Source organism: Odocoileus virginianus, chromosome 6, assembly GCF_023699985.2.
Source record: "Odocoileus virginianus isolate 20LAN1187 ecotype Illinois chromosome 6, Ovbor_1.2, whole genome shotgun sequence".
NCBI classification, from domain to species: Eukaryota; Metazoa; Chordata; class Mammalia; order Artiodactyla; family Cervidae; genus Odocoileus; species Odocoileus virginianus.
Genome location: NC_069679.1, coordinates 1,569,485 through 1,596,139, shown reverse-complemented (window position 1 = coordinate 1,596,139; position 26,655 = coordinate 1,569,485). Strand labels below are relative to the sequence as shown.

Below are 26,655 nucleotides of genomic sequence, written 5' to 3'. Positions count from 1 at the left end.
TTAAAATTTGAATTTTCCAAATTCTGTCTTACCTTCAAGTTCATTTGTGCCAAATGTGTGCATGTGCGCTCAGTCGTGTCTGACTCTTTGTGACTCCATGGACTGTAGCCTGCCAGGCTTCTCTGTCCGTGGGATTTTCCAGGCAAGAATGCTGGGGTGGGCTGCCATTTCCTTCTCTAGGGGATCTTCCCATCCAGGGATTGAAACTGTCTCTTGTGTCTCTTGCACTGGCAGTGGATTCTTTCCCACTGGTGCCAACTGGGAAGCTTACGCCAAATGAGCATAGGCTAACCCAGTTTCTCAGTATTTGGTAATCCCCATGGGACGTAAAGCCTGTTGAATGAACAGAATACAAGGTGTCGGGGTACACTGGTTGGGGTAGCCTGAGAGTCTGGATTGCTGTTGTGGTAGAGACAGCTGGTTCGTCCCCAGGTATCACCGCTCCACTTCTTTACAACTAGAACCCCGGGTTTTCACTGGGCATGTGGCTGCTGAGTTACAGTTACAGACCTTACTTCCCAGCCTCTGCTGAAGCTGGTTGCAGCCATGTGTCTAAGTCTTGGCCAATGCGAAGCAAGCAGAAGCAACACATGGAACTTGGAACAAAAGGACTTGCCCTGGACTTCTTCCTCTGAATCAGTGACAAGGACAGAGCCCAGTGCCAGCCTGTGCCCCTGTAACTAGAGGACTGCTCGCTCACCACTGAGAAAACAGACTTCCACCTGTCTCAGTCACGGGGTTTGGATCTTTCGGTCGCATCAGCCACTCCTGAAAGGGAGCAGAATATGTATCTCTGGTAGATGGAGTTCTTCAAGCTGGCTAGTTCTGAAAAACAGCAGATATGGGAGCAGCTCTGGAAATCCAGCAGTTACCCTTTTGTGAGAGACATTTACATTTATAAGAGAAATCTCCATCTGTTCAGGGTATTTCCTTCTCTGTACCAAGATGAGAATGATGACTAAATCTCTAGAAACTCTAATCAGTGAGGAAGTCAGAGACTTACATCTGTATAACTATACCTTCATTTACAGTGATTTGCCCAATAACCTCCCATAACTGCTTCCTCCCCCCACTGTCTTTCGTCTTTAGCTGGAGATTTAAGGGGGTGGCTTGGGCCATTTGGGGGAGTTATTCAGTTTTTCCTGTGTGTCTCACATGCATGTAGAGGTATAGGAGTTACTGAACTTCTCTTTTTCTCCTGTTAATCTTTTATTATGGGGGGCGGTCCTCAGCCAAGATCCTGAAGGATAGAGGGAAAACTGTTTTTTTCTCCCTGTAAACTGTATCCTACATAGTACAGGTGTAGGTGTATTACAGTTGACCCTTTAACCAATGTGGGGGTTAAAAGCCTCACTCATCCACCCTCCACACAGTCAGAAATCTGAGTATAACTTTTGACTCCCCTGCAACTTAACTACAAATAGCCTACTGTTGACCTAAAGTCTTACCAGTAAGATGCGTGCATGCTCAGTCATGTCTGACTCTTTGTGACCCCATGGACTGTAGCCCCCCCAGGCTCCTCTGTCCATGGGATTTCCCAGGCAAGAATACTGGAATCGGTTGCCATTTCCTTCTCCAGGGGATCTTCCTGACTCAGGGATTGAATGTGTGTCTCCTGGGTCTCCTGCATTGGCAGATGGATTCTTTACCATTGCATCTCCTGGGAAGCCCCTTACCAATAACATAAACACTTGATTAACACATATTGTTTATGTTGTATGTATTATACACTGTATTCTTAACATAAAGTAGCTAGAGAAAAGGTTATTAAAATCATAAGGAAAAGACATTTACAGTACTGCACTGTATTTATCAATACTGAAAGTTTGTCATCTGTTATAAAATAATTTCTCAGTACCTATATTAACACTGTCTTATATGTTATAAAACACTGTAGATGTTACACATCTTATTAACACTAGGTATCAAAACTAAAAAGATGTCCAAAAAAATTCATGTTTTGCTTAAATTATCTATTGAAAAAAATTCACATATAAATGGCCCCACACAGATCAAACCTCATGTTGTTCGAGGGTCAATGGTACTTCTTTCCCCCGAAAGCCCCACCAAGAAGCTTCTCCTACCCACTAAATGATCTGGATTTATTCAGACAAAAGGCAAATTAATGTAATTCAGTAACATTTATTTTACATAAAACAATTTTTCAAAGAATACATTTAAAAACCATCCAGATACTGATCTTATTGCATTACAAAAACTTGAGAGGCACAATGGAAATATTCAAATAGATTGTGAGCGGTGGAGATGGGGGCCTAGGATCACTGTTCACGGTGTTCCTTAGTTGCTTAAAGGCTCTGGGTCCAAGAGTCTTTTCCACGAGGCAGTAGTGCACTTCACTGAGTAGGAATAAATCACATAAAATATATACCTTTATACAGAAAGTGTTATTGTACTGTCACTTTCAATTACTTATAAAACTCATTTTGAATTGCACAAAAGTTCTCTTTAAAATCGATAACTCCCAGGAGGCAGGGCTTAGAACCAAGTTATCTGTCTAAATAATTCATTACAAATAATTCAGTTTCCATTTCTCCACAGATCAAAAAAAAAAAAAAAAAAAAGAAATCTATGAAGAGGTACATTATTCAAATGGGGCATTTAAAATTTTTTTCATAGGAAAATAGGTTTACACATTTGTCCCTAGTCAGCTAAAATTATCTCCCTACTTTAAAACAAATCCCAGAATGTCCAAAGATTTAAATCAGAGTACCCACACCAGAATATGATGTGGCAGTGTTTACAGGAATTCATTTTGTGTCTCATTCTACTGCAGTGTCAGATTATCAGAAAGGCACAAGGGTACATTCTTCAGAACAGTTTTGGTCTTGGAAAAAAAAAAAATCACACGTTTATAAGCAGTGATCTCAATCATGTTTAGAAACAAAAATACTAAACAGATACATTTCCTAATCCAGGTGATATAGAATCCGAGAGGTTTCTGCAGGCACTTCACTTCCCATAGAATTTCTTGTTCAGCAGGTATATGAGAAGGTTTACATTCACTTTAACCTTATCAAACATTTTCATCACAGCTACGCCTTCATACTGCATCTGAAGTAAATCCTGCAATTGCAAGGAACACCAATCACAGCTTCAACTTGACGTTTCCCACATTTAAAACACATTCTAGAAGAATTTGTTGACAAAAATAAGATTCAATTGATCTAAGGACCTCGGTGGAGATTCTTATACTTTAATGTGCATTGGCGTCACCTGCTTTATTAATGAAACACAGGCCAGTTAAAACAGACTGCTGGGCCCCACCCCCAGGAACCTCTGATTCTGGAACTCTGGGGGAGGGCCCAAGAACTGGCATTTTAACAAGTTCCCAAGGGGTGATGATACTGTTGGTTTGGGTGCCATAGTCTGAGAATCACTCATCTCAATGAAAGAAAACAGATTTTCCGAATTGATAAGGACTGTATGAGAAAACCAATACCGTTAACATTAGATATATAATTAAAAGTTTAATTTTAATTGAAAAACTCAAGACACAGATGTGACAGCAAGATGAGGTATATCCTGTAGAAAAGCCAGTGTTTTCTAAAGTGAGAGTGAGACAATTCACTGAGGTGCAAAAAGAATATTAGAAATTCCTCTTTATTTCCCCCCCTCATTCTTTAAGCATTCACATTTTCTGTGTATTTTATAAAATAAATTTTGAGTAAAGTGTCAAGTGCATGCATACTTTATAAATAATTATGTAGAAATGGGGAGAAATGATCTATTTATTGATGAAAATTGTGAGACTGACATTTGGAGACCAACAGACAAAGCAAATAGTCCTGATCTAGACAGACTACTTCTGTTCCTGTATTCTGTTCCTCATTCTCAAGTATGTTTATCACTCTGTGTTTTATCACTGCTGTATAAACAAAGAAAAATTAATAAAATGCCCTTCATTTATAAATTAGTAATTGGGTCACCGCAGTCACACACATGAGACTAAGCAGTAACATTTTATAACAACGGGACGGGGGCCCTTCCCAAACAGAAGATCTCATTCCTCAACGGCCCTAGGCTCATATCCAGGTCTCGTTTTCCTGCTTCTAGTTCTGCAAACTTCTTGCTTCTTAGTGATAACACCTTGTGTCTACAACGAGCACAGCCACCTGCAGAAGTTGGAATCATCTTTAAGAGAACGTGGGCTCTGCCAGCTTCCTGCTCCACTTTCTCAATTATCTCCAATTGCACTCAACTAAAACCCCTCCATTATTCAGATACACTTCTGGGATGGAAAATCCACAGGGAAGTGAAGTTCTTTCATCAAGAATGCTTTTGACTATGGTGGAAATTCACTTTTGCTTTGGGACAGGCAACATCTGTTAAAGTCTCGAGGAAAAGAACGAAACCAACATGGTTCAGTTGAGAAGGAATTGTGTACAGAGGGAATCATGTACAGAGGGAAATTAGCTGGGCCCCCCACGTGGGGAACAGACGAACTCTAATCCAACTTGTGGCTGAAGACCAGATTTTAGTCTTAGCTCCACTATTTGCAATACGATCGCACAACATATAACCTTGCTGAAGTTCTGTTTTCTTGTGCGTAAACTGGCGTGGACACTGCCAACTCCACAGGTGTGTTACTGGGTAGATGAGATCAAGGAGCCTGCAAACCCTCTGTAAGCCACTCTGTCCGGTCAGGATCAACTGGAATCCTGAGACAGGCAGGTGAGCAGAGCGTGGCAGGGTTTGGACTCCAGGGGCCCCTCCCATAGCATGCTCTCTGAACCTCAGTTCTTCATCTGGGAAAAGAAGAGTGCCAAGGCTGCAGGCCTCCATAAACATGGGCCATTGTCTGTATAAGTGGAATGCCTTCGTGTAAGTCAGGCCTTCCCGTTACATACACGACTACAGGATATAATCTTTATGAACTGAGCAAAGAGTGGGTTGGAGAAAATCTAGACACACAAGAGTTAGAAGGAATCTCCCTTTGTCCTTTTCAGAAACAAAGTCCTTGACTCACACTGAAGACCTGGCCATCATGTTTCTCTTTCGTAAAATTCACTTCATACTAGAACTGTCTAGAAGCCATAGGTGACAAGACGTCTGACTTTATGTCTGACAGTCACTTTATCCAGGGCTGGCTCTGCGGGCGTTCGATCTGCACACAGTCCCCTGAATAGATGAAGGGCCTTGCACTTAAACTTCTGCTGTCACCATCTTGAAATTCTCACCAATTCTGAGGAAGGAGCTCTGCATTCTCATTTTGCACTGAGCCCTGAAAATTACTAACTGGTCCAGACGATAAACATGAATGACTGAAAAAATCTGGAGCATATTAGCCATCTGCAGACAGCTCAGGAGTAACATTTGACAACTGTATGTCTAAGTGAAGGGTGTGAACAGCTAATCCTACCATGGAACTTTAACAAAGGAGCAAGTGAAGCTGGATGTTTGCACCCTTGTTAAAAGGAAGTCCTGTGGAATTCCCAAGGCCTCTCTAAACAGGTGTCTCCTGGTCACTGGTGATTCATCTGTTCAGTAGATGTTGATTGGCCTTGGGTCATTTCCTTCTTGGCAATCCATGATATATCTGCTTTAGAGAAGAATCACTAACCAAAGCACATCACTGCGTTCTTTTCTCTTCCTCAATTTATCTAAGTGTTCCATGGAGTGAATCAAGACTTTCAGTTAAATTTTTAAATGGATACATTTAGTGACATTTAAAATACATTAGAAAACTGTTTACTTAAGTATACTTTTCAAAATTACATAATATCTTCCGTTTTCTCCAATTTACGCCATTATCTCAATTTCTTTATCAGACCATTTAGCTTTTTTTTTTCCTCCTTCTTTTGTTCTTTAAGCTTACAAGGAATGCCAGACAGAAAAGAAGGGCCCTGGTATTTTACCCCATGGTTAGGGGTGGGGGTGTAACTTCCTTGATCTCAGCCACCGGTCAGACAGACAGTGAGCCTAGAACTTACACCATTCCCAGTGGCTTATCATGATGATTCATGTAGATACATGCAGAATACCTGGGAACCATTTTACACGTAGTTTGGGGCCCAAGTAAATAGGGGTTATTTTCATTTAAAACCTCATATAAAGAAGAAAACTCAATCACATCTATAAACTGATCCTGTGCTGAGTATTAAGAAGCTGGAGTAGAGAAATGTTTGCTGCCAACTCCCTCAACTTCTCTTTTTTTTCTTTTGGTGGTACAAACTATTTTCTCAGTTTTTTAATCAAGTATATTTGGCTTAAATGTGATTCTTATTTTGAAAAATAGCAATAATTTGGACCGCAAACCTCACTTTTCTATTTACAGCCATCTGTTTGGCACACTGTTTTTCTTGCTTGTGATCCCAGAGAATTAACAAAGAAATTTAAGAAACTGATATTAAAATAATTCTAGGAAGGAGAAAGAAAAGGAGAAATGAGATCCAGAAAATTCCAATCCTGGGTATATGTTACCTTAGAAATGCAATTTCCTAAGAAAAAGAAAGTTTCCAGCCTTTAATCAATAGCTCTGAATACTGTTGTGTATATTATTCTTTCCTCTAAGTTTCAAAATGAAAACATGGCTTAGAAAAACTCAGTGCTATGGTTTACCATTTAAAAGCAGTTTAAGTTCCAATAATATGAAGAACCATAGCTTTTAAAAAATCATCAACACTTAAAGAGGGGCAATTAATGGCGGTATTGGTCTACAGGTAAATGCCATTGTTTGTCATGAGGAATGCAAGCAAGGGAAGCCAAGAATGACCCCCATTATAAAACTACCCCCCAATCTGCAGGAATTACAGCTTACCTGAATATTGAGCTGAACCTTCTCCATCTCAACACCCAGGAATTTTGATCTGACATCAAAGATACCCACATCTTCAGTAGATGAGATATCAAATGTAACATTTTTAAACCTAGTAAAGAAAGGACCATTCACACATGTGGAACTGCAAATATATGCTTAAAGCTCTAACGAATGGAATCCTCAGTCAACCTCCTCAGTGAACAGACTGCTGGGAAAACCCCAAGTAAATTACTCCAAGTGTCCCATCATCTTTTCCTGATATGGCTCACGGGAACTAGGTCTGATCTCCTGTGGAGATCTGTGGCCCGTGGAGCACTGAAGTAGCTGCTTTGTTACAGAAGAAGGGCAAAATACGACCCTAGGTCTTAAAAAGCATAAGACACAGTTGGAATCACGTGAGATTCACAGAACTACAAGAGTTGACTTGTATGGCTGACAGGACGTTCGCTGTTTAGGTGATTACTTTTATGGCAACTTCGAAGGAGAAGCAGCGTTCTCTCTGAGTTGGTCTGAGTCAAAGAGAAGGTAGGATGGGATAAACGGAAGGGAAGCCAGGCCGTGGAGGAAGCAGGAGTTACGCAGGAGCGCGAGCGCAGTGAGTCTGGCCTCCCACAAAGGGAAAGAGAGTGATGGAGCCTAAGAATCCAGCTCTTTTAAAACAGCGACCCCAGAGCGCCGGGTGTGGAGAGTTTCTCCTCCACCTCTAATACACAGTACCAGCACACAGCTGGACTGGCTCTGACCCAGGCAATGCACCCTCTGTGGCTTTCAAATTAGAAAGGGCCTGTGTTTTTCCTTTTTTAAAAAATATTTATTTTTATTTATTTGGTTGCACAGGGTCTTAGTTGTGGCATGTGGGATCTAGTTCCCTGCATAGGGATTGAACCCAGGCCCCCTGTAATGGGAGTGCAGAGCCTTAGCCATTGGACCACCAGGGAATTCCCAGAAAGGTCTTGTTTTGCAACAGTAAATAACTCACTGAGCGAGACCAAAGGTCAGACTTTTTTTTTGATTCAACATATTTGTTTATGCCCAGCTACTCATCTTCTCCCAATTATGAAGGGGGGATGCTGGACAGTGTGGCAGGAGACATATCCTTGCCTTTTATAAAAGGAACTGATAGAAAGAAAAAGCCGAATTCTGTGGTCTTTCTTAGGCTTGAAACCCTCTGAGGCTGGGGATGGCGGTGTTTGGTTCTAAGTCTGGGTTCCTACAGGTCCTAGCACAGTGCAACGTGTCCCAGAGCACTCAGATCATTACTGCCGAATGAACAAGGGCTCTGGGTCATTCCAAGCCACATTGCTCCAGCTCCCTGTTTGCCTTTAACAAAATTAATCTATTTTTTTTGGAGCTAGGCAGCAACAGTTTCTATCTTGTCTTCAAGCCTAAGGAAATACAAATTGATAGAAATAGTAAACCATTTGCTTTGAAAGCAGGCAGAAAATAGCACACTGAGTAAAATGTCAATTTTTTAAATCTCACTTTTTTAAAAGACAAAGCAAATAATCTACTTTTGAAAGTGCTTTGGAAAGGCAGCCTTTCATTCTCACTGCTATGACTCAGTAGTTCTGGAGGGAAAGGCGAGGCTGACAAATCCCCACACGCTGGCTAAGCCATGGGAAACTCAACCTCTTGATCAGTGCCAGGCCTGGTGGGAAGCCCAGAGATTACAATACATGTGTTTTCTCCTGTCATCTGAAATCAAGGGGAAGCCCTGACGGACCCAGTGAAGCTTTCTTCAAAGGCCACAGGAAGCTGAATTGGTGTGAGTCAGATCTGATGCGCACGGTGAGAGGGGCTGTGTTCTGTGCAGATTCTGGGTACCACTCACTGGTTTGCCTGCAGATCGTCTATGTCCAGGAGGACACCCTTCTCCTGCAGCTTTGCAGCCGTGTACCGCACCGGCTTCGCCCGCTTCATCCCTCGGGGCTCTCCTTTTCCATCAAGTTTAATTGATCTCCGAGTATTTCTGGCAACATAAGAAGAAACCATCTGCCATGAAGGTGGCAAACTCAGATGTTCCTGGCAGTGCAACGGCCAGGAGAGCACGCCCGCGTCCACCCCTGGCCTCCAGGTGTGGAACCTGGGCAACTTCATACTGTGTGATCATCAGTGACAGCCATCCCTGCACAGTGAGATCTCCTACTGAACTGGTTAAGGAAAAGCTATTTTCCATGTGACTCAAGTCTGGATTACAGACGAATATGCTTTGTCACACTTGCGCTCTGTTGTCTCAGGAGTGTTGGACCACATGAATCTATTAAGTCACTTTGCAAGCAACCGAGGAGCCGTGAAATGAACTGTGTACACGCTCCTAAGGGAAGGTGTTGTTAAAAGTGTTTAGTTTAACAAATTTAGCTTATTTAGCAAACACTAGATGGCCATCCCTGTTCCAAGTGCTTTCTAAATACTACCTCACATTTACAAAATCTACCTTTCCATTGTGTTCCAAAATAAACTCCTCTGTTTCACAATATTCCATTTAGCTCTCATTACAACATGTGTGAGGCTGGTGCTCCCAAATCCCACTTAAAGATGAGAAAATTGAGACTTCAGAGAGCACTGGATTGGTTCAAGATCACATAATGTAAGAGAAAATCCCAATCTATCTCACTTGACTGCAGAACTTATAAAATGCCTTGCTGTATATGCAGTAAATATGTAAAGAAAATCTCTCACAACTTTATTTCTACTATATATTAGTTTGACCAACTCTCTTCCTTGCAGGAATAGCATAAATGTAATTTAAAGGCTGCAAATGAATTAAAATTCAGAACTAGTGGGGTCCAGATAAATGAGGTTTAAATTTGGTTATATTCCTCCATCAAATCTTCTATGATTAATGCAATTGACTTTTCCATACAGCACCATTTTTTAATGTCAATTTGACTACAAATATTACATAAAATAATGAATTACATATTTAAATGGGTAATTAAAATTTGATTAGTATTGACCTTAGTCTAATGATAAGAATAATTACGAGCAAAGAATACTCATTAAAATTGGCTATACTGTGGGAAAAAAAAACTATGATATGTGTGCTCATGGGTAATAGAGAACTGATACATTTTGTCTTTTGTGTCAATATGACTTTTAAAAACCAGTAAGCAATTAAAAATCACGGCTGTGCTGTGCAATAGCAAGTATCTGGCTTTAAACATTATCAAGCATATAAATAATGTTTACTGTAAATATCCCCAAGGGTAGCTTTTTTTTAAAAATAATAGTGTTTAAGACACCTTTGACTAAAAAAGAAGGAATAATCAAAGTGCTTCCCTAAGTGTTTAAAGTTACTTGATTGAAACACAACAGGGTAAAGCTAACTTTAATGCCAATGTTATTAGAGAATTAACATGTTTCTAAATTCACTCCTGACTTCTTAGCTCACAACGGCAAATCATAAAATTGAGATTCTAGTTTGCTGTTATATAATAAATCAAAGTTTGCTACCAAACCCAACCCGAACAGCCCAGGATTGTATATGAATTGATACCTCATATAAATCGTGACATTAAAGGAGAATATATGATTTCAACTTACTTTCTTTTTAAGTTGTCTAAGCAAGTCTTTATGTAAGTGTCATAATAATTAATTTGCTCTTCAAAAAATGCTGCCTTCTTGTTAAGTGCATTGAGCGTCTGCTGAAGTTTTTCCAATTCAGCTTTTCGAAGCTTACGATGGACTCTTTGATTTCGAATATCCTAAGGTAAAAAGGAAAGGCCATGGGATGAGATTTAAGCAGGAGTTTGCTTTATAATATTGCCTCTTTGGGACAAGAAGAATATCTAGCACTAAAATCATTCTTTGTGACTGACAACAGTTTGGGCTTCCCTGGTGGCACGATAGTAAAGAATCTGCCTGCAAACGCAAGAGATTCAGGTTAACACCCCTAGAGAAGGAAATGGCAACCAATCCAATGGGCAGAGGGGTCTGGTGGGCTACAGTCCATGGGGCTGTAAAGAGTCGGATATGACTTAGTGACTAGACAACAATATTGGTTTATTTTAGTCACTTCATTTTAAACTCTCAGCACCCAAATGTTCCCTTTTTACTTCTGAACTGCAAGTGTACATATTTTACCTTGAGATGTAAGGTTGATGGAAAAGCAAAGAAGCAATTTTAGAGTAAGTATACAATTAATCTAAGGAGAACTAGTGTTTTAAAAAGTGCACAGGCAAGACTTTAGCAGGAGACAATTTCTTCAGAATGTTTTGAATTATATATACTTTGAAGAGTGCTTTATCCTGAAAAGTATTATATTTCATCATTACATTCATCTTTTCTTTTCTTTCTCAGCTGTCCCGCCAGGCTTGTGGATCTTAGTTTCCCAACCAGGGAGCGAACCCAGGTCCTCAGCACTGAAAGTTCAGAGTCCTCACCACTAGACCACCAGCGAAGTCCCCATTTTTGAAATAAAATTTTTAAAAATATACTTTTTAATCTGAAAACTCGTTCCCAACATTTGCACAAACAATAGCTGGGGTCTCAAGACTGAACAAATTCAACATGGATAAACTATATTAGTTGGATATAAATAGAGTTCCTAGAACATGAAGTTGATCAAGCTGCTTACAGCTTGCAAGAGACACGGTATAGTTAAACTTACAAACATACAATTCTTTTTTTTTTTTGTAATTCTAATGGGTAAATTAAGAAAATGTTTAAGAAAACGGTGCCAGTTTATTATTATTTTTTCCTTTGTGGGCAAATTAAAAACCATTCCTTTTAATTAAAAATTCTTCATTAAGTAGCGTCTTTGAGGGGATGCCTTCATGATAGCTTTTTTTCTTTTTCTAAGACAAAAGCCTCAATTTCTCTACTGTACATTTCCTAAGAGAAGTATTTTCCAACCCAGAGTTACAGAAAAAGGCACTACTTCCCTTGAGTCACTCTGGCTGGGAGGAATAAGCCTATTGCCAATACTGGCCATATCTTTACATGGAAGAATAAAGCTGAGTGCACTTCCCTTCCAGAAGGTAATTCTTTTTTTTTTCCTGCTCATGTAACTGTCCTTAACCTCCAGATCCATTTTAGTTTGCATGTTTGGACAAAAGAAAAAAAATGAAAAAAAAAATTTTTTTAACTCAAAATATATACTTCCTTATCCTTGGCAAACAGATCTAGCCTTTTCCTGTGATGTTTCCTTGCACTAATTTGATATCCTTTTCTCAGGAAGTTTCTCAACTGTAAAAATATGGGATGAGAAAACAGAAACTAACTTTTAAGTCTTAACTGCATTCCGGCTAAACTGACTAGAGACCAATTCTCAGGGACACAGAGGTACCATCTCAGTGGCAGGTCCTATGGGCAAGAGGATTCTACGACAACTTGACTTATTACTCCAGAGAGAACTCTCCTAAAAGTGTCACTTTTAAAATCAGTAGGTATTGTTTAGAGCAACAGATGAAACTCATCTATTATGTTTCCTAAGCATTGGTGTCTGGTATGTTTCAGCTCTTCTGACCACTTGGGGCAGTTGTGCCTGAATGCTTAGCTCACTGTCCTCAGCTCTGTCCAACTCTTTGCAACTATACAGGTGGTAGCCCGCCAGGCCGCTCTGTCCGTAGGGGCTTCAAAGCAAGAATACTGGGGAGGGTTGCCCTTTCCCCCTCCAGGGGATCTTCCTGACCCAGGGAGTGAATCTGCATCTCCTGCGTGTCCTGCATTGGCAGGCAGATTCTTTACCACTGGGCCACCTGGGAAGCCCCTTAATTGGGGGAGTTGTGGTTATTCTCTACTAAAAGTCATCAACTGCTTTGAAACCTTAAAAAATCTGTAATATTGAGGAGGACAGGAACCGTATGTATATAACTATGAATCCTTCATGTCACCTACTGAGTCCCAGCACGTGAGCAATGATTAGCGCACGTCTACACAAAGCAGAAAGAAAAATATTCTTCCCCACAACCTTGGCAATCTTATTGAGAATGTCTTGGTATTTGTTTTTGGATGACACGTGTCCAGTCTGTTCCAGTGTCCGAAGATTCCTCTGGATTTTCCTCTTTTTCTGCTCAAGGGGCAGCTGTGCATCTTCAACCATAGACTGGCCCTGCTTCATGTCTTCGGGAGTCCTGGAATCCAAAACCGCACGGTTCGCCATGTCTGAGGCATGATCTGTCTCCTGGAAAGGGAACATCAAGATGTTGATTTATCTCTGGTGTCCTGACCTCACAGGTTCAGAAGCTGCACCAGGTAAAGCAATATCAAAATGAAAGAGGTCCTCAAGCCAAGGTCCGGAGACTAGGATCACGGTATGTTCCTCAGGGACTTTGTGGCAGGTCTTTGGGAGGGAATTACTTTGTTTTCCTGAAAAACAGGGCAGTGGTGGCAGGCCCACCCTGAGCAAAATTCTAAATCGTGATTTTATGGTTAATGTGACACGTTATCTTAGTAACAGACGTATTGCACGGGATAAGCAGCATTTCATAATTCCCTGGATGGAAGGATTTCAGTGTTGGGTACGATAGTCCAGTTGAGAAAATTAAAACTAGATTATCCATTAAAACGTGGTCATGAGAACCCTGGACATCCAGAACCCAGTCACACACTCACACATGAGCCATATTTACAGACATTCATAAGCCGTGAAGGCAGTCAAAGACCTTTGTCCCGGTAAGGCAATCATTCTCAAATCATGAACTCTGAAAAATCTGCTGGGTTTCTTTGAACCAAAGAAATTAAGAGCATGCTAGCACAAAATACGTTTCCAAATAAATGATGAGTAAATGAATGAATCAAAACAGTTTGGATAGTTTGTTTAAAAAAAACTATACGAGAGACTAGTGATCTTCACATGTCACTATACTAGAAAACTGATTGACACAGTAGACAGAGTCTAAGACTATAAATGTTATTACACACAGGAAAGACAGATCAGCCTTAAGGACACAGTAACAGTAAGCCAGGTCAATAGTAAACAACAACAGTAGCAACCAATGTTGTCGAAAACTTAGTATGTAACATATTTTTCTACCCACTTAACATGTCTTAACTGAGTTACTCCTGAATTGGATACTGTTATCATTATTCCCATTTTACAGTTGAGGAAACTGAGGCATAGAAATATTTCTAGGTGCCTAGCATTGCACAGCTAGGAGAGAGACATTTGATTTTGGAAGTCTGCACTCTTAGTGACTATGCTACATTTGGGGGGAATAGCTTCTTAATAAAATATTAAGAGTTAAAATTCTCATACTCAGTACTATATTCTACCCACTTTGGTTATATATACTTTTATTAAAAACCATGACGCAACCATTTCTTCACAACCAATTAAATTAAGAATGATTCAGGAAAATCATGTGTAACCCAGCTAAAGTTCAAAAAAGCACAAAAGTACAGAGAGGTAACTAAATAGATAATCTTGTTAGTGTGTGTTTGTGTTAGTCGCTCAGTTGTGTCTGACTCTTCGCCACCCCATGGACTGCAGCCCACCAGGCTCCTCTGTCCATGAGATTTTCCAGGCAAGGATACTGGAGTGGGTTGCCATTTCCTTCTCCAGGGGATCTTCCCGACCCAGGTATTGAACCCGGGTCTCCTGCACTGCAGGCAGATCCTTTCCGACTGAACTACAAGGGAAGAGTGTTTGTTTAGGGAGTGCAATTATTGAAACTAAAGCAATAATACTGCAATTAATTCAGAACAAATCAAATAATGATACATTTTACAGGATGCTGATAAAAGTTTAATGCAAGATTGTTATGAAACTTCATTTACACCAGGATAATGGTGCTCTGATCTAATGGACTCAAGATGTTGGCTTCCAAAGCATTTGAAAAACAGTTTTAGTGAGTAAGACACTTGTTCATTTCTTCAAGTTGGCAAAAACACAAAATATGAAAGGTATTTTTCTATATCCTGTTGACCAGAACAATTCCTTAAGTGACTTATCTGCCGATCCACTGCAACGAGCAGTCTTCATTTTTAAGCAGTCCATTTTTTCCCCCTGTTTCCTACACTCACTGTTCAAAATTCACCATGAATATTCAGAGGCTTTGAAAGACCCAGAACTCATCTTCTAGTCTAGGATAAGATTATTTAGCATAAATTCAGTGCTGCATTTTCCTATTTCATTTCCGTTGATATTCCATGGGTTTTCTATGTAACTGAAGTCAGTTCACTGAAATTTTTACTTCCCAACTGTGTCAGATAGTTTCTCTGCGATAACAGCAAACATCTGGCACAAAGATTTGTTACTAAAACCAACACATATCTAAGGCACTTACTATTTACACTCTAAAGGCCAATTACCTGCTTTGCACTTGCTGGAGTCTCTAAGATTTCTGTCAGCGTGCTTCCTGGTTGGTTCCGGATCACATCAATGATCAGTTTTTTGGTCCTTACAAAATAGAGAAAGGAGAGACAGGCTTTCAGACAGCAGTCTTGAGGTACAAAAATCTATTTCCCCTGAGGCAGTGTAAAGATGAAGCTTCAAAGAGAATCCTTTAAAATGAAACTGTCTCGCAGAACTTCAGGATGTCTGCTTTAAGGCTCCCCAAAGTTTGTGAATGCTTGACACTCAAAGTCTGGGTTTTATATGCTTGGGGTCGTCAGATTATAGGGGCTTCCCAGGTGGTGCTAGTGGTAAGGAACCTGTCTGACAATGCAGGAGACATTAAGAGACTCAGGTTCGATCCCTGGGAGGGGAAGATCCTCTGGAGGAGGGCATGGCAACCCACTACAGTATTTTTGCCTGGGAATCCCATGGACAGAGGAGCCTGGCAGGCTACAGTCCACATGTTCACTCAGAGTTGGACAAGTCAGATTACAATGTCAGTATCCTGGGCACAAGTATGTCATAACTACTTTTTCTTTTTTTAATTTAATTTGTGCTTTTTGGCTATGCTGTGGCAGCCGGTGGGATCTTAATTCCCTAACCAGGGATGGAACCCATGGCCCCTGCAGTGGAAGCTCGGAGTCTCAACTACCTGGACCACCAGGGAAGTCCCCCTTTTCTTCTTTTCAGACTGAGACTACTTTCTGATGACCAGGAGGAACAATTGGGCTCATCACTCTGGAAGGAGCAGGAATGATATCTAATGTCCTGACTTTAATAACATTTAAACTTCTGAGCCTGTTGAAAACATCATAAGCTGCTGGGAGCCAGACCAGCTGTTACTGCTGATGCTCTAAGAATGTTATGAAACACTGTGAGGGCCAGTGGGAGTGCAAGTCCCGTGTGGGCTATGAAGGCTCTGGCTGCCGGATGACACAGCAGCCTGGAGGAGGGGTGGTTGGGAACCTTGGATCTGGTGGTGGGACTAACCCATTGGTGAAGGTCCCTGTCCTCAGGTGGGAGAGAACAAGAGAACTGCTCGGTAACAACAGCTGGAAAACCACTCTGTCAATGCCAAAATGATATATTTTTTCATACGTGTTCTTTAGGATAATCAGCCATCCTTTCCTAATTAAAGATCAGGTTATGTAACTATGTGCTAAGACTTTAACGTAAAAGGTAAATGGTCAAGTATGCTCCCTTTTACATAAGTAGGAACATGATTGGACACTGTGTCCCTTCAAAAAAAAAAAAAAGGAACATAAACAGAAGTCACCTTAAATTACAAACAGGCCTAACTAACATCTGAAGTTTCATTCTTGTTGCATTGAACCTTAGTTCCTCTCAAGGCATTATATGGTATCACTGGATGATGAATTTCTTCCTCAACTACAGCAGAAAATGGTCATACGGCATGAAAATCGGAAAAGGGAAAGAAAACATCATTCATGTTTTGAATCCCCCAGGGTGGGGAACTGCTCCCAAAGGACAAGAGGAAACTCTCAAAGGGAACTGCAGATATATTATTCTTGCAAATAGGATAAAATTCAACAAGCCATCTGTAACCATTATTTTTCTCCTTTCTTATTTATTTCAAGTCTGTATGAGAAGAATGATCACAACCATTTCCTCTGGCCCATGAGCCTTCACCGCTGGGGATTTTCGAGCTGTCTGGGAATGCACAGAGAAATGTTCCCCCCAGAGTCAGAGGTGGACACACAGCTCATTCCAGCCATGTGCGAGACAGCCCTGCTCCCGGGAGCCAAGAATCTATTGTCTCCCTGCCCACTCGACTCCCCCCTCCAATCCTCATTATAAATAAATGTCTTAAATGGAAACATCCGGTTAGAAATAAAAGCTCTGGGTGATTTTAAAAAATGTTAGCACTTATTTGAAAGAATATTCTAGGAATGACTGATGATATATGATTCCAGGAAACTCTTTAGAGAAGCTATCTGGGGGCGAGCATGACTAGGGTCACTCAAGTGTGCCCTCGCAGGGACAGAGAGTGTTTATCTGCTTGGGAGTGCCTGGAGGACAAACTGTCCACACAGCCTTTCTCTTAAATTCTACTTTAGGTCAGGCTTCCGCTGGAATCTATTCCCAAAGTTTCACACCAGACTTCTTCCATGTAAATAACTGTCCAGTTTCATGACAGGGAAATCACTACCTTGCCCTGCAGTAAGCCTAATGGTTAAAGACAATGGAATCAGAAAGATCTCAGGTCGAACCAGGGAGTTGCTTACTAAATGTGTGGCCTTGTGCAAACTATAAAGTCCTTGGAGATGTTTTTTCTTTTTTTTCCTTCCTATTTACATAATGGAAGTCTCTCAGGACTGAAAGAAAGATGCATGTAAATCCCCTCTTTAGAGTCAGACGTGTAGTCAGCATTCGTGTGGTCAAAACACACTCTGGACGTGTGGGTTTGGGAAGCTCAGAATGAACAACGGGATGTGTCACGTTGCCATAGTTCACTCGCTTGGTCGTGTCCGACTCTTTGTGATGCCATGGACGGTGGCACACCAGGCTTCCCTGTCCTTCACTATCTCCCTCAATTTGCTAAAACTCATATCCATATTTGGAAGGCTCATTATGGAAAAAGGAATGTGTCATATACCACTAATAATTTTTTATACTGATTCCATATTGAAATAATATTTTGGATATATACTGGGGCAAATTAACATATTAGAATTAACTTCACCTGTTCCTTTTAAAAATATGGCTTCCAGAAAATTTTAAAGTACCCGTGTGGCCCACATTAAACCTCTGTGACACGCACAGCACTGAAGCAGCCCATCCCTGAACACGAAGCCCACTCAGACAGGCCTGCCTTCCAGTGAGGTCCACTCACTGGACCCAGTGAGTCACAGGATGTCAGCGCTGAGGGGGACCTTTGGGCAACCAATCCCTGGTTTTACAAATGAGCTCCATTGTTATGGAAGCTCGCATTCTATGTTCTAGAGTTGCAGGAAACAAGGTGAATTCCCTCTCCTCATCAGCCCCTCATCAACCTGCAGAGGCCGCCAGAACTGTCTCCATCCTCTCTTCTACCCCTTCTCTTTTTCCCAAGCGAGACCCTTCAGTTCCGTAAACCTCTTCACAATAGGAGATAGAGAGTTTCTAGTCCTGCTCGCATTTCAGTTAGCCAATGAATTTATACCATGTTCCCCCACCACCACCTTGATGCAAACACAATATGCTAGACATGGTCTGACCAGCATGAATCTACTGGTTAACGTTTTGGCCCCATGGATGTTCAAACAATAGGTAAGACAAGCTGATCAAACCAAGGACTCTGCCATCTTCCCTGGATGAATAAAGTTAAGAAAAAATGAAATACACCGGGGAGTTTGTCAGAGCTCCGCTCAAATCCCACGGTCAATAAATGAGAGTGCATGGTGCTTGTAAACTGGTGTGGTCCCTTAGGTTTGGCCATTGCATTCAAAGGGTGTCTATTATTACACCCTGGCCAGGACCGTTCCCGAGCCTCCCCGTCTGCCACCTGCCTTACAATGTGCCCAGGGTTGAAAAGGAATTGGTGTTGATAGAAGCTAAAAAGTATTTACAATTTTTAAAAATTCTAATCACGTGACTACACATTTTTATCACCAGACCTCAAATATCCCCTTAGCCACTTAACTGCTCATGCCAGTTTGGACCAAAACCAAGGAAATCTTTCAATGGGATGACAGATGCCTAAACTGAATATGTGATAGGAAAAAAATTCTCAAGAGGTAACAAGCACTCAGGCAGTTAAGTATGAGTAAAAGCCACAAATAATGCTTTCTACTTATACACATGTACTTCCATAGAAACACAAGCTTAATCGAAGCCAAAAGGATCACATACTTTAAGTTAAATCAAAAGTTATAATGAGAGGGATTTACAACTGTACAGTTCTTTATAAGGTGTCAGTGTGTGACCTCATTCACTCATCAGAGACCCCCATCCCCGTCTCCCCTCCTCTCCATTTAATGGATAAAGGAAACAAATGCTTAGGTGATGTGATCAGAGTCCAGCTGCTAGTGTGTGAGACTGGGGCTGTAACCCCAGGTCTTCCTGGGACTCCTCAACCAGGCTTTTTTGTCTCTAGGGAGGGCTTTCCAGGTGGTGCAGTGGTGAAGAAGCTGCCTGCCAGTTCAGGAGACTCAAGAGACTCGGGTTCCATCCTTGGGTTGGGATGATCCCCTGGAGGTGGAAGCAGCAACCCACTTCAACATTCTTGCCCAGAAAATCCCATGGACAGAGGAGCCTGGTGGGCTACAGTCCATGGGGTTGCAGAGAGTTGGACATGACTGAGCGACTGAGAACATGCTTGGTAATATTTTCAAAATGGCAATATCCCAGACTGACACTGCAGGTGGATTCTTTACAAGCTAAGCAACCAGGGAAGCCTATTTCAAAGTGTACATTACCATTAAAATAAGCATGTTTTTTCTGGAATCATCATGGGGACACACAGGGATATAAAAAAAGAAAAAAACACACACACAAAAAAACAAAAAAAACCAAAGTGTACATTAACGGAATATCAATGGCCTGTGATATAAAGCATGTCAGCGACTAGCTACTTGCTTCCCAGTATTTTAGAATTTAATTTCCTTGCCTCAAAGATAAACACTCAGATTAGACAGTCTCCAAGCCCCCCATCAATGACACCTTTCAGAATTATCTGTTAGTAACAAGATTTTGAAATATATACTTAAGGCATAATGTATTTGGAAGTAAGGCTTGCTTCACACCATGGAGTGAACTCTACTGACTGTTTTGGGCAACACCCAAATTCCACTTCTGAAGAAGTGGTCAGTCTTCTGTTGTCATCCACAGTGAGCACTGGCTATTTAGTGAAGGGCTCCACCAAGAGCAGGATCTCAAAGTATGCCCAGAGGAAGGCTTTCAAGACCCCAGAGGCCAGTGAATGCAGTAAATTATTGAATCTATGAAAACACTGGCCCAATAGCCTTTTTTATATAAATGGAAAAGTTGATCTGACAGTTCCAAGGAATCCCAGGCAGCCAAAAGAATCTTGAGAAAGAACAAGTTGGAGGATTCATACTTCCCAATTTCAAAACTTACTACAAAGCTACAGTGATAAATGTAGTGTGGTACTAGCTTAAGGACAGACATATAGATCAGTGGAATAGAATTTAGTCTTGAAAAACCATACATGTATGGTGGATTGGCTTTTGACAAGGGTCTAGACCATTTAATGGAGAAAGACTAGTCTCTTTAAGGAATAATGGTGGAAAACTGGACATCCACGTGCAAAAGAATATTTGGGACCCTAACATTCCACCATATACAAAAATTCATTCAAAAGGGATCACAGTTGTAAAAGCTTAAACTATGGAACACTTAGAAAAAAACATAGAAGGAAACCTTCATGATCTTGGATTGGACAATGAATTCTCATATATGACACCAAAAGCACAATAAACAACAAAAAATAGATAAGCTGCCCTTCATTAAGTTGAACAACTTTTTCTACAGAAAAGGATCGTACCAAGAGAATAAAAAAGACAGCTCCCAAAAGGGGAGAAAATGTTTTCAAATCATATGTATGATAAGGATTTAGTATCCAGAACATTTAAGAACTCTCACAATTCTGCAACAAAACGGTAAAAATCCAGCTTGAAAATAGGCAAAGACTTTAACAGACATTTCTACAAAGAAGACATAGAAATGACTGATAAACACATGGAAAGATGCTAAACATTACTAATCATTAGGGAAATGCAAGTCAAAACCACAATGAGATACTACCTCATGCCCACTGGGATGGCTATAACAACAAAACAAAACAGAAAATAAATTTTGATGAATTATGGAAAAACTGAAACCCTCATACCATGTTGGTGGGAAAAAAGTCTGGCAGTTCCTCAAAACAGAATTACTATATGACCTAGCAACTCCACTGCTAAGTATACACCCCAAAGAACTGAAAGTAAGTGTTCGAATACAAAGTTGTATATAAATGTTTGTGGTAGTACTATTCACTATAGCCAAAATGTAACAACAACCCGAATGTTCATGATACTATGGTATATCCATACAGTGGAATATTATTCAGCCAAAACCACGCTCAACAAAGGAAGCCTGTGCAAAAGGCCACATATTATATAATTCCAATTATATGAAATTTCCAGAATAGGCAGGTTCATGGAGACAGAAAGCAGATTAGCGATTTCCAGGACTGGGGAGCAGGGTCTGAAAAGGTGCCCCAGAGATGACTGTTTAAAGTAGAGGGTTACTTTAGGGGTAATGGCAATATTCTGGAACTAGATAGTGGTGAAGCTTGCACAACATTCTGGATGTATTAAGTGCCATCAAGTTGTACATTTAAAAGGTTAGAATGGGGGACTTCCCTGGTGGTCCAGTGGCTAAGACTCCACGCTCCTGATGCACGGGGCATGGGTTCATCCCTGGCCAGTGAGCTAGATCCCACATACTGCAACTAAAGATCTCACATGCTACCATGAAGACAGAAGATGCCACGTGCCGCAACGAAGACCTGGTACAGCACATAAACAGAAAACAAATACTTTGGAAAGAAAAGTTAGAGCGGGTAAAGCAACCTCACTCCAATAAAAATCAATTTAAAAAAACGTTAGGATGCTAACTTTTATGTTGTACTTTGCCACGAAATGCAAAAGTAAATACATGAAACTGCTGGCTGGCTCCACTCTGTGTGGTGACTAAAGAGGCAGACAGTATCTTGTGTCCAGCACACCGTGGGGGAGCTGGGTGAGGGGGACCCACAAAGGGGCTGAGGCAGCTGAAGAATGCACCAGGCCTTCCTGGCCAGGATGTACCGCTCCCAACAGGTCTGACTTCCATGGTTTCGCTTTCAAAATGTGAATTCCCCAAATTCACAGAAATGTGGAGACTCGTATTCAGAAATGAGTATAAATATACCTGATGTTTTCAGGCTATCTGATATTTGAGACCACCCCAGTCATGATCTTCCGTTCATTAAAGCCAGCATTTGAGCTGACTGCATTTAGAAAATGGGGTTCAAATACGAGACAAAACTAATTATGAAAAAATTTCTTCCTCTTACTTCTAAAAGACAAAGCTTATGAGATCATAGGACAACTGCCTTGATTGAATTTACATGGTGGAACCACACCATCCGTATCTCCAGTCCCCTCCGTGATTGGCACGTGCTCAGAGGGGCCCTGGGAGCAGCCTCCACAGCTTTCTCCCTTTGTGCTCTGTTGCCCTGTCCCAAGTTGTCTCCCTGCAAGTGGAATCTGACTTGGTCGCCAGTAGTTGAAAGCAACTGCCTTCAACTCTAATGAGGTCCAGGTTGTGCAAGAGTCCTGCAGTCTGTCCTGGGTCCTGCAGACGAGCAGCGCTATCCGTCGGACTGCAGACCCTTGAAGGGAGGAACTCTTGCTCACCACTGGGTCCTCAACTTCAAGCCCACTGCCAGTGACACAGGTTGAAACTCAAGCATTTGGGTATCTGAACAACCAGGGCCTTAGAGATGACTGGAGCACAAGATAAGAAAGCCTACTAGAAGAAGCACATACGTATGTACTGCAACATAGCACACTGAGTTAAGCTTTTTTTTTTTTTTTTTCCCATATTCATGGGATTGAATATCTGGAAAAAATCAACTAGAAATGAGTGCTGTCTGAGGCATGTCAGTGGCAGAAGAGAAAGCTCCTGCTGCAAATGAAAACAACCTCAGAACTCAGGACATGTAACTCGGGAGTTATGTGTAAAGTATTATTTAAATGTTTATTTCCTTTTGCCCCCATTTCTCACTTCCATTTTCTACTTCACCAGGATGTACAACTGTTCTAATGTGCTAATACGAATCCATTTCCTTCTATTAGTTCTTAAAAACTGTACGTTGGGTGAGCCCCTGGTTTTGGTTTATGACATTTCAATTCAGGGTGATGAACCATCCTCTCTTACTCTGTATGTGAGGACTGATGTACAATGTCTTCGAGGCCTTGACAGAAAAAGTACAGTATCAAGAGTATGAAAACTTCATCTGAAATCTTCAAGGTCAGGAGGTTGACTATAAATAAAGTCAAATTTGGTCAAGTTATCTAGGCTTAGTTTAATAGAAAAGATGTCTAATAAGTCAGAGAATAGCATTATGTCTTACTGCATGTGACTTTTACATTAATGTTTTCTACCAGAAGATAAATTAGGTATAAGGTATTTCCTTGAACTTCCTTGTTCTTTTGACCACTGGAACAGTTATTTCCTTTCAGCTACCTGAGGACTTTCATAGGCTGAGTTAATCATTTCTTAAAGGGAAGGAATGAAATCAGTACAAGGAAAACTAAAGAACAAGATAAGCTTTAGAAAATATTATAATATTTAGGTCTCTCAAATTATGAAGAATCTATTATTCTTGGTTAGATTTTTGATGGCTAAACACACTGTTTTTCAATATTTGGGCTTCCTTGGTGGCTCAGCGGCAAAGAATCTGCCTCCAGTGAAGAGATGTGGCGATCCTCTGGAGAACGAAATGGCTACCCACTCCAGTATTTTTGCCCGGGAAATCCCATGGATGGAGAAGCCTGGTGGGCTACAGTTCATAGGGTCGCAAAAGAATTGGATACAACTTAGCAACTAAAACGACAAACAACAACATTTCAATATTTAAAAATGACCTGAAAATTTAGTCTAATTTGAATTTGCATGGTTTAAGATGCATAATTGGGACTTCCCTGGTGGTCCAGTGAAAGTATTAGTCGCTCAGTGGCTCTTTGTGACCCCATGGATTTTCCAGGCAAGAATACTGGAGTGGATAGCCATTCCCTTCTCCAGGGGATCTTCCTGACCCAGGGATCGAACCCTGGTCTCCAGCATTGCAAGCAGATTCTTTACTATCTGAGCCACCACAGACGCCCACTGGTTAAGAATCTGCCTGCCAATGCAGGGGACGCTGGCTTGATCCCTGGTCCAGAAGATCTCACAGGCCGTAGGGCAACTCAGTCCATGCGGCACGACTACTGATCCCAAACTCCAGAGCCCACGATCTGCAGCTACTGAAGCCTGTGTGCCTACAGCCCGTGCTCTGCGACAAGAGAAGCCTGTGTACTGCAACCAGAGAGAGCCTCTGCATACAATGAAGACCCAGTGCAGTCAGAGACATGTCAATAAATGAAATTTTTTAAAAAGATGAGCAAATGGAAACATGTGCTCTTTAAGCCCCAAACTTACTTGATCATGAGGCTTTGGCCATCTATAGCTTCACCATCCCCTATGTCGTACTTGCTGGTCAGGTAAAGGGAAATCTCAGTCTTGGCGAGTTGATTTAGTGTGTTTACCTTGTCAGGGTCATTAGGGTCAACAGCTCCTTCCCCTGCAGAATAAAGCCCTGTTATTTTCCAACTCACTGATTGTGACAGTGGCATCATCAATGTAAGAAAGGTTCTGTAGGAAACATGGGGCTTGGGAGTTGAGCAGGAGATCGTGGTCCTCAGAGAAAACCACATTCCAATATCCTTACAGTGGCTTTTAAAAAATCTTTGAATTAAACATTAAAATAGCATGGGACATTGATATTCAAAATTTGAAAAAAATTACTGAAAGAGAACTGTCAATAAAAGACATCATTGGAAAAAACAACAAGGAACTTTTAGTAAATTTTGCCCTTTTTCTTTATGATTGACAAAGCCTTTTTGACATATATAGACCTTCAAGAATAGTAAATTGTTTTACAATTGAGCATACTAAGAAGTACAGAATCCTTCATGTAGAAAGGGGCTAGTGTAGCGATTATCCTTTAAATGAACCTGTGAATTAAATAAGATTTTTGGATCTAGGATAGGAAAACCAACAAACCATCCAACTAACCAACCAAATACAAACCCGAGGGAAGACGCCCTTACCAAGGAAAGATTCCACATTAGGTACCTCTTCCAGCAACTCCAACAGCTCATTCAGTAAGTCATTTTTTTCAGGTGCAATCGCATCTTGGTGTTCCAACAAGAGCTTTACATAGAAAGCAACACACAGACAAAGATACAAGTAAATTCTCAACAGCTACCGTATTTACATAGTCCTCTTCCTGATTTTTTGTGATAACTTTCTTTTGATATTGTTTGAATCTTAAATGCAAGTCTGACATTTATTAAAATTAGAGACCACAGAGAAACACAGTTTGTACTTTATCTTAGAGGCAAGTGCATACTCTTTATCAAGAAAGTGTAGTTTTTATGAAAGGTGTTCATAAACACTCTTTCAGCAAAATCTTGCAAAATCTGTCAAGAGGCAGTTTTCTTCCACCTAAACCCTGTCCTTCTTCCACGTTTATATAAAAGGTCAAAGTTGAGGGATAAATTAGGAGTCTAGGATTAAAATACACACACTACTACATATAAAATAGATAACCAACTAGGACCTACTGTATAGCACAAGGAACTATACTCAATATTTTGTAATAACCTATAAGAGAAAAGAATCTGAAAGAGTGTATATATGTGTTTGACACACATATACACACATAATATATATCATAGATATTCTGAACCACCTCTGCTATATACTTGAAACTAACACAACATTGTAAGTCAACTACACTCCAATAAAAAAGAGAAAAATGTCAAAGCCGGGGAGGGGGAGAATCTAAAATAATGCAGAAGTCTCTTGACTAACATGGGAGCAAACTGCAAGGACATTTCCATATCTCTTCAGAGAAAAATTACACAGTAATCAAACATTATAGTTATATTTTAAAAATCACCACTATTAGCTATTTTATTTTTTTGAGATGTTTAGTAATAAACTTATTAAGATATCATTCACATACCATACAATCGGCCCATTTAAAATGTATAATTCAACATTTATTAGTATATTTCATAGAGTTGTGCAACCATTATCACACCAATTTTAGAGCATTTTTTGCATTTACCCCCCATCCAAAGAAACTCTATCTTTCAGCAGTCATCTGAAAATCACCTTGTTTCCATAGATTTTCCTCTTTTGGACCTTTTATATGTATATATTATATATATAAAAATATATATATATATATATAATATGTGAGCTTTTGTGACCAGTTTCTGCACTATTAGCTATTTTAATCTGTCTGGCATTAATGATCTTTCATGGGTGGGGATGGCAGAGATGCCCATATGATTCCCTGGCCTGAGACTCAGATGTACCAGCAGGTTCTTCCCTTCAGAATTAAAAAAAAAAAAAAAAGATCAGTGGTAACACAGCTGGGTGTTCGCCAGGTCTTAGAGGAAATGATAACTCTGGAGGAACAGCAGCATCTAGGACAACACATCTGCTTTTGTTTTTATTTAGAATTAATAAAACAATGTTTGCAAAATATGAGACTGGTACCCCTGGTGATGGGAAGTATTTCAGTTGTTTTGAGTAACTATCTTACAAAACAAAAATCTGAATCATGTGATAAAAGTAGTCTTTTCCATTTTTAATCTCCTTTTCAACAGCTTTACTGAGATACAATTAACACATGACTGGGCTTCCAGGTGGCTCAGTGGTAAAGAATCCACTTGCTAATGCAGGAGATGCAGGAGACGAGAGTTCGATCCTTGGGTCAGGATGATCCCCTGGAGTAGAAAATGGCAACCCACACCAGTACTCTTGCCTGGAA

General features: G+C 40.6%; 1 protein-coding gene across 2 annotated transcripts in view; it reads right to left on the bottom strand.

Annotated features, from left to right (window-relative positions):
- Positions 1-2,122: 2,122 nt before the first annotated feature.
- IQGAP2 (IQ motif containing GTPase activating protein 2) overlaps positions 2,123-26,655 on the bottom strand; it is a 296,977-nt gene continuing 272,444 nt past the window's right edge. For both annotated transcript variants that reach the window (XM_070468567.1, XM_070468568.1), the window contains 8 exons: positions 24,920-25,022; positions 24,249-24,390; positions 15,032-15,119; positions 12,690-12,902; positions 10,322-10,482; positions 8,610-8,747; positions 6,779-6,887; positions 2,123-3,084 (listed from right to left, as the gene is read on the bottom strand). In XM_070468567.1, the coding sequence (XP_070324668.1) occupies positions 2,971-3,084; positions 6,779-6,887; positions 8,610-8,747; positions 10,322-10,482; positions 12,690-12,902; positions 15,032-15,119; positions 24,249-24,390; positions 24,920-25,022 (1,068 nt within the window). In that variant the 3' untranslated portion in view covers positions 2,123-2,970. The remainder of the gene's footprint in view (positions 3,085-6,778; positions 6,888-8,609; positions 8,748-10,321; positions 10,483-12,689; positions 12,903-15,031; positions 15,120-24,248; positions 24,391-24,919; positions 25,023-26,655) is intronic.